Raw genomic sequence first — 17,236 nt, forward strand, 5'->3', positions numbered from 1 at the left:
ACTATCTGTGTTTTGTGATAGAGTTAAATCATTTTTGTTTTTATAAAGATTTCTTTTTAAACAGGCAGTAAACAGTTCAGTGCATTTTTCTCCATTTAGTCAAAGGATTTATATTTTTCTGTTTGATGGCAATTGAAGAACTTTCGTACTATCAAAAAATTAAAAAGTTAAAAAGCAAAATTAAAAAACTGTTCTAAATATGCAAGATGATATGTTTTCTTAAAATTTTAAATTATGCTCTTCGTTTTTTTAACCAATATTTAACCAATCGTGAACGCTGCTTTTAATAATTGTGTGCTATCTAAATTATTATCTTACTTTAACAAGTGTTATAATAATAACAGCTATTTCCCGCAACTTTATCTGTGCTTAATATACTTCTTCGTAAATTCTGAAAATAGTTAACATATACACTTATCCAAAGTCCACTTTACTTCTTTTCATTTATTTATTTGAAAAACCATCGGCATATACACAAAAACAATACAATCAAAAATACACGGACCGATGCAGTGTGATACACCACTTCCGGTATTTAAAACTCTATTCAATTACAATAAAAAAAGTAATACATTCTTAAATTAAATAATAAAGACCTAAACAAGCACAAACAGACCAAGATATCGACCAAAAGCTTTAACATAAACACAATAATTGTAACCATACAATTTTTCTTCTTTATAAAATGTCATCAGTACTTAATTGTAATTAATGTGGTTTTATCGTGACAAGGTACCAAACAGACAGACAATTACTTTCGCATTTATATTTTGTACTATTAGTCTGATTAGTTTAATATTTACACTAATATTTTAATAAGCATACAGGACATTGTGATCCCTGGAAAATTACAACTACTGAACATTGAACAACGTTTTTTAATTGTTGTTTTCCCGATCAATATTACTAACCATTGTTATTGCGTGCATAAAATTAGATCATGCGATTACATATACACCTCTAACAGGGCATTGGAAAAAAATAAACAAATGTATTTCAAGCGAATGTCAATAAACATATAGAAACACTGAATTTTAATTCTTATTATTATCTTTATTAATTTTTATAACTATATCGTTCGTTTACTGCAATAAATCATTAACTACAAGAAAAAAACACTTACGTCGGGGACTTACGTTAATTATTATTAATGATTTATTTATCTAGTTGATATTAATAATAAAGTACACATTTTTTTTTAAAAAATAACTGTCAACTAGAGAAAAAAATAGTGTGAACATGACTCCTAATATTATTTATTAATATCTATTTAGACGAATTATTCTATCATTAAAGTAATTTATGTGTTTTGAATTAATGCATTCGTGCTGTGTAAATGCACCGTTTTCATATTTTAAATGACTGAACTGATACTTAATCTTTACTTAAACGACCACGTAAATAGTTACCGCAACGACGTTGATATGAATAAGTATGTGAGACTATTGCTTAAACGTAAAAGATAAACCACGAAACGTTTTCTAAAAACAGAGCTGAAACGATAATATTAAATTATTTTGCAATTTTCTATGATACCTCTTGACGCTCGACGATACGTGACAAAAATACTTCAAAGATACGAAAGGGGTTTGCAGACTGGCTGTCATTCTTACTTCTTTAATTGATTAAAGAAGTATTAATAACTCAAACCTGCCTCATTGGTAGGTACTAAGGTAAGGTACATATTGTTTTTTTCGTAGAGATTCTCAATAGTAAGCAGAAGTTTGTATGTAAGTTGTAATTAGTACTTACATTCCCGTGCTTCGTCAAGCAAAATAATTTTAACGTATTTTTAGCTAAGAAATTTATTTTTAAGATGCATATGTAATAAGCATATGTGCATAATATGCATAGAAACTCGAAAGTCATCGAAACTCGTTTCATATCGTGTTATAGGTATAAATTTAACATCATATGGAATTTTAATATTATATGGAAATGTGTTTAACTTTTTGGATCAGGCACTTTTATAGATTGTTACTATGTATTTACTAGGTATTTACTGAGTATTTAGTGTATCACATAAAAAAACAGGATTGGAAAAAGATCTATTATTTCATAAAAATTATAAGCGCTCTTAAACTTAATGGTAGAAATTTCTAGAACTCTGTCTGGTAAGTACTACCCAGTCATCACATATTCTACCGCCAAACAGCAATACTAAGTGTTATTGTGTTACCGTTTAAGGGATAAGTGAGCCAGTGTAACTACAGGCCAGAGTGATAACTTATCACCAGATAGCCCATTTTCAAGTGTACCAACTATTCTCAATAAATAAAAATATAACTAAAAATTAAATTTATTTGTTCAAAACAGTTTACCTATTTAATTATACTACATAAAATTGTCGTTTTCTTAACAAAACGGTAGACGAGTTAATTTTGATAAGATACATTCGTCATAAGGTAAAGACGAAAGAGGAAGAGGAATGTAAAGCGAACGCGTATAATAGATTTATTAAACCCTTAAATACTATTTCTTACGTGATACGTTTTCGATTCTATTCCGAACGAATTTCGGCTATTCCTCACAATAATAAATCTCTGCTTAATCGTAACCGACAGCCAATTTTAATTTTGTCTGTTAAAAATAGGATAAGTACATAGTGCACGTTATAAAAATCACTAGATAAAAATGTTACAATAACGATACAAATAAAAATAAAAATTCAAAACAAACAAAACATTTTTTAAAACCACGACGCATCTTTGCTCTCTCACTGAACGATAAGATTTTTAGCAACTTATTTAAAAAAGAATTATTTGAAATATAACTTTTTATTAACTGCAGTCTTTTTAATGACTCTTATATTTTGTTATTTCATTTATTTATTATATGTAAATACCACAAGTCATCTTATCTATCTTTTATTGTTATAATACTAGCCTACAATCTCACACTGTATACATGTAAATAAAAAATTGTATAATTTACTATAAACCGGATCTGTTCATGGTCGTTATGGCCCATTTTTACTATTATTATTATAATGTGTTTATTAATTGAAATAAAAATACAAAAGGATTAAAACCATTGGCCTTAAGGTCTCTCGTAATTGTTTTCGCTAACAAAGCAACAGCTGTATATAGTTTCAAATAATTTGATACTAGCGACCGTGCTTATCTCAAAGGAGGATCACGAGCTATTGACGTAAGCAACTACAGGGTCGCTGTATACTCGCAAGTACGCAACTATCGGTCACATAACACACCCATACTTGTATTGTCACCGCCGTGCAATAAAAGTTATTTGTATTCCACATTGTCTTGCCGCTCATGAAATTTTTCACGTTTTGCGCGTTCTTTTATTATTGCTTAAGTTTTTTTTTACATATTATCTTTACCTGAAAGTTTTTTTTAGGTCGTAAGTTTTTATTCGAAAATCGTAAGCCGTCGAGTAATGAGAACTCTTAAAAATATTTAAAAACGCTTTATTAAATTTCATTTAACAATAATTTATATAAATTATAGTCACTTAAGAACCTAGAAGAGTCATATTCGTTTCTGAATATTATCTATAATAATAGCCATAATATAATAGAGTAGAAAAATATTTTTATTACACGTGGTATTTTAGTGCTACGTTAGACCCAGCGGACCTATTATTATTCCTGAACCATTCAATTGTTTTTCAATATAAATATTTTATGTAGCCCCTTAGTTTACCTGTGCGAAGCCGGGTTGCTAGTAATAAATAAAATATGATTCTATAGGTTTATTTTTAATTTTAACCGACCTTAAAAAAGAAGGAGGTTCTCTGTCGGTTGTATGGAAAGGTGTCCCTTCCTTACCTTTTAATATGAATGAATTGTTTAAAGTTAAAATTATATCAATATATATAATTAGAATTGAATAAAGTTTAAATGTTTACACTGAAAGACTTATTGGTTTAGAGTTAGAGGTAATTTCGTAGCTAGTATTTACGAATAAGTTTACGAATAAATTTACAACACTATTTTTCGACATCAATTTCCAATACATTTCAAACAAAAAATAACGATCTTCCTTACAAACTTTCGTCTCCTATCTCTCTCTGATTGATGGTATGAGATTTCAAATATCTTGCCTTAGTGCTCATCTATGTGATTTAAGGGGGGCTCATATGCCGTAATTTATGATTATTTTAAATTACGGAATAGTTAATATATAATAATCACTAAACGTTTACTTGTATAAATTACGGTGGACTTGGGATCAGAATCTTCATTATTGTTCATCTTGACGTGCGTCTGACATGGTTATTAATTATATTTCCAACAATACATCATATATCCTCATTAATTTACAATCGCTTGGCATATTATAAGCGATAATAAACTTGCTTTCTTAAAAATATTGCTGTACTTTATTTAATATGAATTAACCGAAGCGAATAAATTTTCAATGGTAGAATTATATAGTGTATATAATATACTGATGGAATTTTATCTATATGTATGGATAAATTTGCTTTTGATTTTTATTTTCTACAAAAATGACTCCTGTTATTGAGTCACCTTTCATAGTCATTGGCAATTCAATAATGCCACACATGTACATGCCAATACCAGAGCTTAGTCCAAAAATTTATGATTGAATATTCTTTGCTAAAACAATAACTTAATGCTTTTCAATCCGGGGAAATCAAAGCAAAGCTAACAAGTTACTGTTTGATCAAAGAATATTTTTTATAAGATGTTGCCATACTTACACAAATAAACAGTAAAATTTCTAAAAATTTTGTTTTTTTTTTTAAAGTACCTAAATATGTAAACAACTATTTATCATGTTAAAATATAATAAGATTATAATGTACTTGCATTTCATTTCCTTTTGTGTATTTATCTTAATGATCTGTTTGTCACTTTCCCCTAACGGCCATTAAACCTGTGACGCCAACAGCCATGACCTACCAAACACTCATTATGTTAACCGAGATTAGATAAAACGTTTGAAAAATTAAAGATGAATACATCATATAAATTCTCCCTCTTGAAATTTGACCGATAGAACTCAGAATGATGATAGGATGAATACACGCAAAATTAGCCCTTTCTGTTTTGAGATACAGATTAATTTCGCTGAATTTGTGTTGCTGGCAAGTCTCACCCACAGAGCATTCGTATCTCTATAATAAGAATTACCGCCATAGTACGCAGGACGCTTCCGACCAGCGGGGGAGGGATAAACGGGTTATATAGACGTTATAGAGGTGTTCGCCATTTCTAGATTTATCTAAAAGTCCTGGACATAATCCTAATAATCAAAAAGTTTGACTTAGTGATATTATTTTATGTAATTGTGTTGTATATAAAACTTAAACGCTGCCAACGTTGAACGCAATAATCAAGAGGTTATGTTGACAAAGGATTTGTGTGTGACAGTAAGTAAACTCATTGATGATTTTTCGGACTACATATATAGTTTTAAAAGAACGATATTAGTCATAATGCTCTGTGATTATGTATTTCTGGAACTCTCGATACTCAACGTTTATTACTAAGTATAATGAGAAGTCCGCCACGAATCATTGTTTTTGTTCCATATTTAGAATAATTGAGTTTTAAAAAACATATTAAAATAATTGCTTCGTATTTGAAAGTTTGTTTGTTGAAGTTTTGTTATTTTAAAACCGATTGTTTTAGAATTTCTGATCCTAATAAGTTTTGAGAATAGTGTTATTTCTAGAAGGAATATAATAATATAACAAATAAAAGAATATTTATTGTGTTCTAAATTACGTTCCAGGAGTGTTCTTTTGATACGCTCTCGGTAAACAACATTAAAAGTAATATTTTTTGTATAAATTTGAGATAAAAGTATACATACATATATGACCTGTTTCGCGGCATAAACTATATAACATAACTGCCAAATTTTATTAGAATTTAGTCCAGCCATTCGAACGTGTTTGAAGGACAAAACCGACAAACACCCAATCAAAGTAACTTTCACATTTACGAGTACGTAAATATATTGTTATTAACACAATAAATAACAATCAAAACAGATTCTTGTTTAATTTCGATTCTATGATATTACTTCATTTTTAAATAGTTATCAACCTAAAAAGTTTGTATTCTAATCAAATTTTAGCTCACGAGTGAAAACCAGTTTTATTCTATACTGTAAACGCTTAGGTATTTATTTATATGTGACGTAAAGTTCTAGAAGTTATCATATTATATTGAATTTTATTTGCAATCTGATTTTAAAGTTTTACAACATCTGCATTTATTTTTCAAATTTAGAAATAAAGTTTATGTTTAAGCGTCTCATATATTAGGCGTATAGTAGAGTATATTTATCATTTTACGTGTTTTTCCTCGGTACAGTAATGATGTACCTAATTAATTTAAATTGCTGAACTAAACGTGCAATGGCCAATGAGAAAAATCTATGAGCGACAACATAGAAGTCGTCGTGTAGGTTAATCAATGCTTTATTTAACTCTCCATAAGAAATTTATTGTTGTTTTTCTTACTCTTGTATCATAATAAACGTTAATTTTTAAAGTAATTATGTTTTATCTCTTCGTTGTGAGCGTCAAATGAGTATTTATTGAATATTATTCCATAACAATAATTTAAAAAAATAATAATTATAGTATGTAGTATAATTAGTAATTTGTTGGTATAATATTTTTTTTCTTCCTGAATATTTAATACCAAAACGAGTTCATCTCAATATACATATAGTAACTATACTTTTGAAACGGCAGCTATTAATATGCTATGTTATGGATTTTTTTTAACTACGCTTATGAATCACGGGTAACTGACGAAAGCTTCTCTAGTTGTAGGGAAAAAGTTATGAATTAAGCTACTATCGTTGTGAATAAGTATACATAGTATTCCATTACAACATTTATTTATAGTAAAAGCGGGTCAGGTCGGTGGCCTGTCGGACGGCCAGGGAAAGTCACTCGAGCGTGGGTAAATAATTGTATAGTTTCTTTTTGCAAACGCGGCATATCGGGTACGCATGCGCGGGGCGTACGATACGTCAGTGTTGCGTGGAACCTACGTTCACTTCGGACGCGCAAATAGCGCTGGGGATCCATGTTAGCGCTCTTGGATGTACTTATGGATAAAAAGTGTTTGTGTGCGTGTTGCTGACAATGAGTGGTACGGGTGTGAAGTCCCGGGGCGCCGAGACAGTCTCCCTGCCGACCGATCTCCCCGTCCGGTTGTACATGCGCGCGCTGCGTCAATATCAGAAGTTGATCGACTTAAAGCGATTCTCCCAGGAAAAAGTAAGCGGAAATGTCGTTGCATATTATAAGTTGCATCGCTTATACATTTGGAGTCAGGACGTGCCTGATTTAATGGAATTTCATCGGTAGTTCAGTAACCTCGTATTTATAAGTAATTTAGGTTGAAACTATTCAAATAAACCTCGGTTGCAGTATATTTGACTACTTCTCCCGTGTTATTTGATTAGCTTAGTACTTTATAATTTTGTATTACCATAGTGTTTTCATTTTTATCTCTTGTAAATGTTTTGATAACACTAACGATACTAACAACCATTACATAGTCTGGTATGATTATGACAACACAATCACAATAAACAAATTAATTAATTCATACATTATATGAGTAATTGTACGTATTTTGAATTATTTAATGGTTACCGTTTACAATTTATGTATAACTAAACAATTTATACATGTATTATTTATGTAACTTAATAAAACTGTACGTATAATCGAACTTGTAATTAAGAACAAAAAATATATTGATATAAACACGCATGTCAAAATAATAATTAAAATTAATTAATCAAACCCAATCAACATACGACACAGTAACTCTATACGAATATAACGATATTTATATTTGCATACATGTTTCAATTAACACAGCCAAACAACACTATGAATATAAGTTTTCTGTTAAATTTTATTCAATTCAATATTTTAATTTCAATTCAATATTTTCGTTAGTACTGTAATTAATCTATGCAGAAATATACTAAGGTTTTTTATATCCTTTAAATGTTAATGGTAGACTGTGTTTTAATAATTTTAATGAGTTTTGTGCGTAATTAAAATTAAACATATAAATTTATTAAAGATATGTACATATGTATGTAGTATATATGTATGTTAATTTTAGGTTTTAAGATAGTATACTATCAAGGAGGATTACCACACAGCTTTGCTTCACCTTGGCATCGATGGCAATGTAACTCTTATTGCTTAAGGGATTAGGTCCATGTTGCAATAAAAGAGAGTCACGCACTCCACCGCGCGGTACATAGTCAAGGTTGTAAGCGTCGGCGGACAGACGCCTCTGAGGCTCCATAAGCTTACGATAACAGATGACCTTATATTATATCGAAAGAATCATTTTATGCGTATTGTTTTTTATTTTTTTTTATTTCATGCAATTTTAGGGAAATCGACAGTACAGTAGATTTGTGGCGATTTCTTTTTAAAAATGTAATCAAAAATACTTACCAGTGTTGCCCTATACAAACGCATCTACTTTCGTTTTATATTAGAAATAATTTACTGCCTGCACGTTATGACGAACGAAATAAGAAAATTATTAAAATAAAATACATTTTTACAGTGAAGTCATTCTTTATTCTTCTAAAGATTTACTCCTTGTCTCACTCCTATTCATTCCTATGACAAAAATGTATGAAACAGATATAAATATATTCTAAAATAAATATACGCGAATGAAAGCGCGGTACGCATATTATATGAACATTTGTTTGTTAATCGTATACAAGCCGATGTCAACGACAGGTTATTATATTGTTGAGCTTTGTACATTAAACTTTCGATTATATATCGCGGAATCTTCATACCCTTTACACTTTCTTATTCTATAATCTCATAAGTTGCGTCATTATTTAAATGGTTAATATTTAAGTAAATAAAATTTATTTAGATCAAAGGACCTGGCGGCCAATTCTACTAATATAATTATTATGATACGTTCCCGGTTCTGTTCTGATTTAACTTCGACAGAACATATCGTACATTTCGACGGAATATTTGTATTCTTTTTTTTTTAATTTGATATATATTTACTTTTGTTATTTTATGTGAAAATGGTGTGTTCACTTGTAATCGGTTGTACATAGTTGCTTTTAATTTAATGTTAAGTGACCTTTGGATGTATATTATGTTGGCCGTTGGGGATCCAAATAAATAAATAAATCTGGATCGTTGTGTTATTAGAACAGGAAAACCGCTGAGCGGCAACGATTACGTTTCGATTCGATTGCGTTAATGTGACAACTTGTATGTAGAATTGGCGCCCAGTGAAAAAAATAGCTTGTTTGGCTTCTTATTGATTTACGATCATGTGGCCAGTTTATTAACCGACGTAATTTTCGTCCGCTTTCCTACTTCATAATATATTAAACCCCTGTACTATATAATATGATAAAATTCCATTACGAAAACTAGTACATAATGAGTGGTCGTTAATATTTATTATTCACTAGACATTTTAGCATACAATGTATATGTAATGAATGAATTTCAAGTAAGTTTTTAACGTACGTTTTTAACGTAAGTAACCATTATATATTCGATCATGTATACGTCATTATCGTAATTATTAAAGTTAGCGAAATCATTTAGTAAATGAACGAGGCGAGGTGACAAATAAAGGCGCAAGAGCACTAGTCACGCCTCCTGTCTCTGTCCTGCAACTTTCGACTTGAAATTCTTATCGTTTAGAAAGTACAAGCTGCTATTTTCACTTGTGACGCAAATGTAGAATTAAGTACTCTCTTTTCTTTTAGGATATTTGGTACTACAATACCTATTCTTTGCGAATTTATAACATTATCGTTGAATATTTATTTTTCAAATTTCACATTCATAAATGTAATTCCTTACACGGACATGTAACACTTACGATGCTCTACATTTGTTTTAACAGGAAAGGCCAGCCTTAAGGTCAGCATTGAACATTTCACAGACACGTTAAGCATTTAACTCGTCAAACATGAGCTATTTTCAATTCATTCGATGTTCTAGTCCTAGTCTTATTCTCCTTCAGTCGATCTTGTTCAATCGAGCTCATTATAGATCACCACAGACCACATAGACCACCAGCGTTTTATTCTGAAAATCATCAGCGATAGATTGTCAAGCACTAAAACATTTAGTATACGTACAGAGGTCACGGGTGTTACTTTTATATTATAATAGGTTTACGTATTGTATTAAATGAATTAGCTTTTTTACAGTTGAGACATAGGTACATATTTTATTAATAGTATAGCCTAGCTAGAGTTTCAATGTGCCTTACAATCGAAATAATCCATATAAGTTTGGCTCTCTCTTAACTCTCTATAAGTACATGGGATTCTAAATTTTAAATAATTATAATTAGATATTGTTTTAATTTATATTTTATAGTATTCGATTTGGTTTCTAGATTCGTATCTTCGAGAGTACAGACATGTTTAAAATAGCATATTTAGATTTCTTATTACTTCGAATAGCATTTTTGAATATATTGGAATAAATGTAAGTTTTAGTAATGTAGGCTAAATTATGTTTAAAAATATTAATATACTCATTAATATTAAATTATCGTTTTAGTATTCATATAATAACCGTCTAATCCTACTTACCCTGTCACTGTAACATTGCTTATTGATAATTCGACTTAATTTTTATAGATGAATATTGTTTTTACTAAATAACTTAATGTATATTTTTTTCCAAACAAGCGAATAAAACACCCAGTTCGTGTTTTTGTTGATTTGTTTCAAGGAAATCTTTTAAAATAAGTTATTGTAGCATTGATCGAAAACATTGACAAGTTTTGCAGTCATTACCAGTCAGGTTTTTTTTTTTTTGTAGAATGAAGGTAGACAGACGGGCAAATGGGGTACCCGATGGTAAGTGGTGACCACTATCAATAGACAATAACGCTGTAAGTAATATTTACCAACAACCTCGGGAACTAAGATGTTATGTCCCTTGTGCCTGTGGTTACACTGGCTGACTTACCCTTCAAACCGATACACAACAATAGGTACTAAGTATTGCTGCTTGGCGTTAGAATATATGATGAGTGGGTGGTACCTTTGAAACAACAGAGGCTTGCACAAAATCCTACAAACAAGTAGTAATAGTCAGTCTTCCCCAGATAAGAAGCTACCTCAACGTATTAAATAAGAAAAACATATATGCCATCGATTATCGCAATGCTGAAATAAATATTTGTACGTACTCGTCACTAAAATTTAAGTAAAATACATTTTTATTATCGAAATGTTATTTATGGCGGTAATTTATGCTTATGTCATTTACATGAACTAAAGATATTATATTCGGAACTGTTGCGACATTACTTTATTTTTAGCTTTGGTTATTTTTAATTAAATATTTTTTGATAAAGTAGACACTATGCCTACTTCTACAACGATATAACGCTGTGTAATTTGTTGCCTACTTTTTGTGATCTCATACTCGCTTTGAGCTTGATTTAATTTAGGATAATATGTATTTTGTTTCAATTAATATTATTATTATTATTATTTATTATGTTTATGGCTTCTGTCAATAGGTTGACAATTCTGCCAGTGTCAGGGTTGAAAAATACACGTGGTTGCCTAAAATTTTGTTTCAATAAAGATGCATTCGTCTTTTGACATATTTTATTATCTGGGACAACTCGTTTAATTACTTTAAAGGTAACATTTTGACAGTATTCGACGATATAACTTACTATTATAATAAATATGCAGACTAACAAAGCGGTCACCAGGTACAACTTATTTTACTCTAAACCTTCAAAGTTTAAAGATCTTTGGAGTCAAATGTCAAATAGAATCAAAATGGCCGAAAATACTTCTCTCCTTTTTTGCTTGTGTAAATGAAGTTGTCTATTTCGAGCGTCTTGACACTTGTCATGGTGTGAACGCAATCGTATAATGTTGAACTCGTACTACTGAATGCATTTGCATTTATGAAGTATTTACTTCATAGACGTTTTCGAGCAAACGTTATTAATGCAAGAAGTATTGCAACTCGTACTACTGATGTTAAGTAATGACCCCATAGATATTGGTGCAGAAATATTAACAATTTGTCAACAAAAAACTTATACTGTCTGTAATTACACTGGCTCACTCACCCTTCAAACGGATCACGACTGACTCAGTAGAACTGTTTAATGGTAATAATTTAAAACATGTTATAAAATCCTTTATTTCCTTTCTAAAAAAAGTAACCTATACAAGAATCATCAACATTTTTTAGCCACATACAGTGCATACAGTATACGTATATATACATTAACATAGACATTTATAAATTTGATCACAATATTTCAAAAGGAATAAAAATCATGTCTCCAAAATAAAAATCGAAAAATTTTTCTAAAGACTTGTTGTTAAAGACTTGTTTTAAATACAAAGAAACATTAACATTTTGTTCTACTTCCCATTTAACTTCGAAATCATCTTTGTCTCTCGTGAATCGCTTGACGAATTGAATAAAAACACACATTTGTGTTGGTTTTATTTAAAGTGAAACCACTTTTAATTATTTCATGTAGACTTGCTACTAAATGATACTCAGAACCTTATTATGTGTACAGCCATAAAAATGTTTTGGTGATTTATATCATTTGAGTGAATAAATTATATTATGTATTACCTAGCAACTTCAAATTCATTTATATAACGAATAAAACTATATTTATCCTGTCTTATTGTTCGCTAGCTAAATAGTTTTTCTCATTATTCATATTATAAATATGTGAAAATTGTTTATAATATATAAATAATATACATATATATACCTGAAAGTGTTATCTAGGATTAGTGTTATAATGAAAATAATTAATTTCATCAGCCAGTAATGTTAAAGAACTTTTCTGTTTACTTATGTAATGAAACATCACGCGATAATTTAAAGCGTGGTGATATAATTTATCGACTAAAATAGACCAGTCTTATTCTTTAAAAACGAATTAAAATGTAAGATAACCCCTGATATGTACTAAATATAAAACGCGATGACGTCAATCAATTACCATTGTTTGATTAGCATAGTATTAATTGTATACTAAGTGTCTTCAATCAAATTAAAACATATTTATCCGGCTTATGAGTTCAATTGTAATGATATACTTTTTAAACTTGTTTTTACCTGCGGTTTAGGTAACACCGATTTTTATATCGTAATAATGCATTCGATGACGTACGTTTTTGATTTTATCTACAGAGAATTTTTATTTTATGCAGAGAGATAAAACAAGAGAATAAAATATTGTTGAGCGTTGACTACCTACAGTTCTAGTTTGTTTAAAGTTACTTTGGTCACAGGTTTTAAGGAGAATAATGATCTAAGAGTAATTTTAATTTTAGTGAATCATGTGCTAACTTAGTAATTAGTAAAAAAAAATCACATGTTTACTTACGAATGAGAACAAAAGTTGGTAAAATTCGTATGAGAAAGTGAAAATGGCTTGAAGTATTTTACTGACTATCGTCATAATAGGGAAGGGATAAGACGGTGCGGGCGTTTAGTTAATGTTTACATTTCCTATTTAACTAATTACTATTATCGGCTTGTTTCATTGCCCATGCAAAGTCGAGTTGAGTGCCTATTAAATCTAATAAAAAAAAAACTTAGCATATTTACGCTAAATTTAGATCACTTTTTTTAAAGCATAATGAAGTAACCTTAAGTAGATTCATATTACTTAATTATCCTTTGCATTAATTTAAAAAATATTCAACATAATATTCGATTTTAAAACTTCGATCTTTATGTAATACTATTTTACTTCTAACAATTATTGTTCAGTTACTTGCAAGGCATATTACAAAAGAGTTACGTATGCAGTATGTACATAACATGTCATATATTAAGACGAATGAAACTGCATTTCTTAGCGTAAATAGCTGACATTTTAAAATACACGTGTAAATCATTTAAAAATATATTTGTCTCTGCGACTTAACATTATAGAATTATAAATAACGGAAGTCATATAACCGATACTTCCCGGGTTTTATCATGACGTTATCTAACTGTAACATATGACATATGTATACATACACATGTATCCATGGATAACAAAGTTTACCATGTATATTAAATATTATAAAGATAAATATATTCATTGTGTACCGTTAATATGATAAATATATCATTATTTGCATATCAGGTAAAGTTAAAAATAAAATGTCAAAAATGACGGATCAATATTTAAAAAAAAACTACAAAAAAGTTTGTAGACTTTATCAGTATATATTTATCGAGCAGGCTTTATAATATTGTATATCACTATAAATTTTTTGGTGATAAAAATGTTTGTGACCGTAAAATATTAGATACGTATCACCTAGAGATCAATACAGTTTGGTTGCCAATGTTCCGTTCCGATACAGTGACTCACTACACTAAGAGTCTTCACTTGCTTAATTTTTTGTCAGCTTTTGAGGTACCTTAACAACTTTTAAAATCACAAAAAAATACTACATTTATATGATATATGAGTAATAATATAAGATATTACTCATAGATCTCAAACAAAGTTAAAAATTCTCGCTATATTAAATATATTTATAATAAACACAACTATTAAATTGCTATAAATATAACAAGATTTAACATTATACTTATATTTTATAATGAGTAATTTCATTGAGTTCATAGTTATCTCGCTCAAGAAAAAGTATTTAAAAAAAGTTAATATTGTATTTTCTATTGCGTTTAAGGTCTCAGATAACAGAATATTTGGCAAAAAAGTAAATACAAGTTCAGTTGGAGTTACAAAATAGATTAGGAGTCAGCATCGAACATATGACTTTCACATCGCAAGGCGACCGTGATTAGTATTTGTTGAGGCTTTGTTTTCGTTTAAGTCGTTAAATACGTACGTCATTGATTAATACTAGATACAAGTCACGACTTTTATGATAAGATTTGATTATAATCTCGATAAGTAGGTGATTTACACAAGACAAACGACGTCGATAAGTTATAATTTTAATTTTACATCTGTGGTTTATCTGACGCGTCATGTTCGCTTCTCCCAGACGTGTCAGAAATACTCACGTATGTATATCCTATTGTATTGTTTTGGTTATCGATGTTGTACAAAAATCATAAAAATCAATTATGCCTTTTTTAATTTTAATTTGTAGAGATCTTTGTCTTATAGATAATATAATATAAACATGATACAGTTACAATTTAATTTTTGTTAATTTCAACTGTACCAAAAAATATAGCATCTATGTACTATTAAATCACGGAATCAATTTCATGTAAACTAACAAGTCACTCAATGAAATTATAAAATGGGTCAACGATTCAAGAAATTATACCCTCGAGTAAGCTTGTGGTCGTGCCGTTGAAACGGATGGATTCATTTAGGTCATTTATCACACGTCATTTCTGCTGTTTCATTGTAGTACTTATAAAAATATTTTACTTCAAATAATAGAAAATGCTTTAATTTTTTTAAAAATATTGTTACATGTCGGTGGTTTTTTGTTAAACATAAAAACTTAAAAACAAATGAGTTCAGTCCAAAACAGTACAATCTGTCAGTCATTTATGTAGAGGATTTATAGGTATTAAGCATGTCAGCGGCACCCATGGATTGTGCAATCACGTTTGAAGGACGCGACAAGTGTACCCATTACACAATCAAAATAACATAAGCTATACAGCAGAGTGGTTTTACCGATCCATTGAATATCTTACGATTTTGAAGAAAAACACCAAAAAAAAAATGTTACGAAATATCACATTCCAAAAAAGTAAAGCATATTACACAATACTATAAAATTATATTGTTTTTATATTTACTTTAGGTTGATTTAGTAAAAATGGTATGTAATGTTTTTTAACAAAACTTTATTTTTGACTACATTTTGAATTACTTATTATAATTTTTCGTTATATAACAAAGTATAAAATCTTTTAAAAAGTTATCAATTTTCTGGTACCAAAATAATACTTTAAAACCGGATATTAATAGCACATTTGACGTAAAACAATTTATTTCTAAAGAACTTCTCGCGACAGATAACTTATGACAATTGAAAATATAATTAACACACTACGAGCTAAAATTCACGTAGTGATGCTAAATTTTGAATATCTACATACATACAACATAATATGAATCTTCAGAAATTTTAATATTAAATCGACGTTATGAAGAAGCCTTTAGGGATAAAAAAACAAATTAAATATTTATAACCTTTATATGAGCCCAGTCAATAAATTTAAGTCTGAAAATGTCGAAACAAGTTTTGAATTATTGAAAAGTGACGCACTTTATAGCCTTGCGGAGATGCGCTCTATTTCATAACAAGCAATTGTACAAAGACAAAGAAAAACATAAATACACGGGCATTTATTTAAATAAACAGGGTGTCTTTGGGACACATTTTGACACATTTGCAATTATATCTGCATAACCAAAATCCTCTAAGGCTAACGTAGATATATCTCTAGTAATTTGAGTACAGTTATGAGGGGAAGTTTCTGCGACTATAGATATGAGGGGAAGTCTATGGACTATCAAATCATTGTCTTTTAGTTTGTTGAACAAAATAAGCCGACTTTTTTCTGAGACATTAAATGCAGTAAAGATTCTTTCGATTCTTCTGTGCCTTAGCCGGTATTCAAGTCAAACAACATCAAAGTCAGTCCAGTAGTTTCCACGTGATAACCGCGACACAGGAACATACTTTTGTATCAGTAAATTATACATTCTTGTATTGAATGGGCATTGACTAAGCAGTTTATCTGCTACGTACTGGCATTAATAACATCTTGTACATTGGCAACCTTGCTTGTGAACGTCGTATTACAGTATTAAGTTAAAGTCTATTTTCTCTTTTTCTTACACATTCGATTTCACATTCGAAAGAAGAAGACAATATTATATAACTTATCACAACACTAACATACATACATATATAGGCATTAGCGAAGACAGGATTTTGTTTAGTTTTCGAAAGGCTCAAGCTTGTATAAATTTGGATTAGGGTGAAGTTATGTACTAGTTGTCATGACAATCGATGATGTTAACGATCTATTAGTAGTAAGAAACAGTATCAGTTACTAATTATAATAAAACAAATTGTTTTATGGAAATTACAATTTTAACTAATTAATTGTAGTGTAGTAGTTAAAAGTATGTTGTATATATATATGGAACAATGGATAATGCTTAATTGAGCTGATGTAATTTAAACTTACCAACAGATCGTAAGTTCAAACTAGATCAGACCAAACC

The 17,236-nt window shown here is 29.5% G+C and overlaps 1 protein-coding gene across 2 annotated transcripts in view; it reads left to right on the plus strand.

The window, feature by feature from the left end:
- LOC125064851 (inositol-trisphosphate 3-kinase homolog) overlaps positions 1-17,236 on the plus strand; it is an 81,411-nt gene that overhangs the window by 53,221 nt on the left and 10,954 nt on the right. Inside the window, exon 1 of one of the 2 annotated variants that reach the window (XM_047672134.1) lies at positions 7,002-7,233. The exons of the other annotated variant lie outside the window; for it this stretch is intronic. Within the exon in view, the coding sequence (XP_047528090.1) occupies positions 7,099-7,233 (135 nt within the window). The 5' untranslated portion in view covers positions 7,002-7,098. Of the gene's footprint in view, positions 1-7,001; positions 7,234-17,236 lie in introns of those variants that run through there. 2 annotated transcript variants of the gene reach the window in all.

This window comes from Vanessa atalanta, chromosome 6 (genome assembly GCF_905147765.1).
Source record: "Vanessa atalanta chromosome 6, ilVanAtal1.2, whole genome shotgun sequence".
NCBI classification, from domain to species: domain Eukaryota; kingdom Metazoa; phylum Arthropoda; class Insecta; order Lepidoptera; family Nymphalidae; genus Vanessa; species Vanessa atalanta.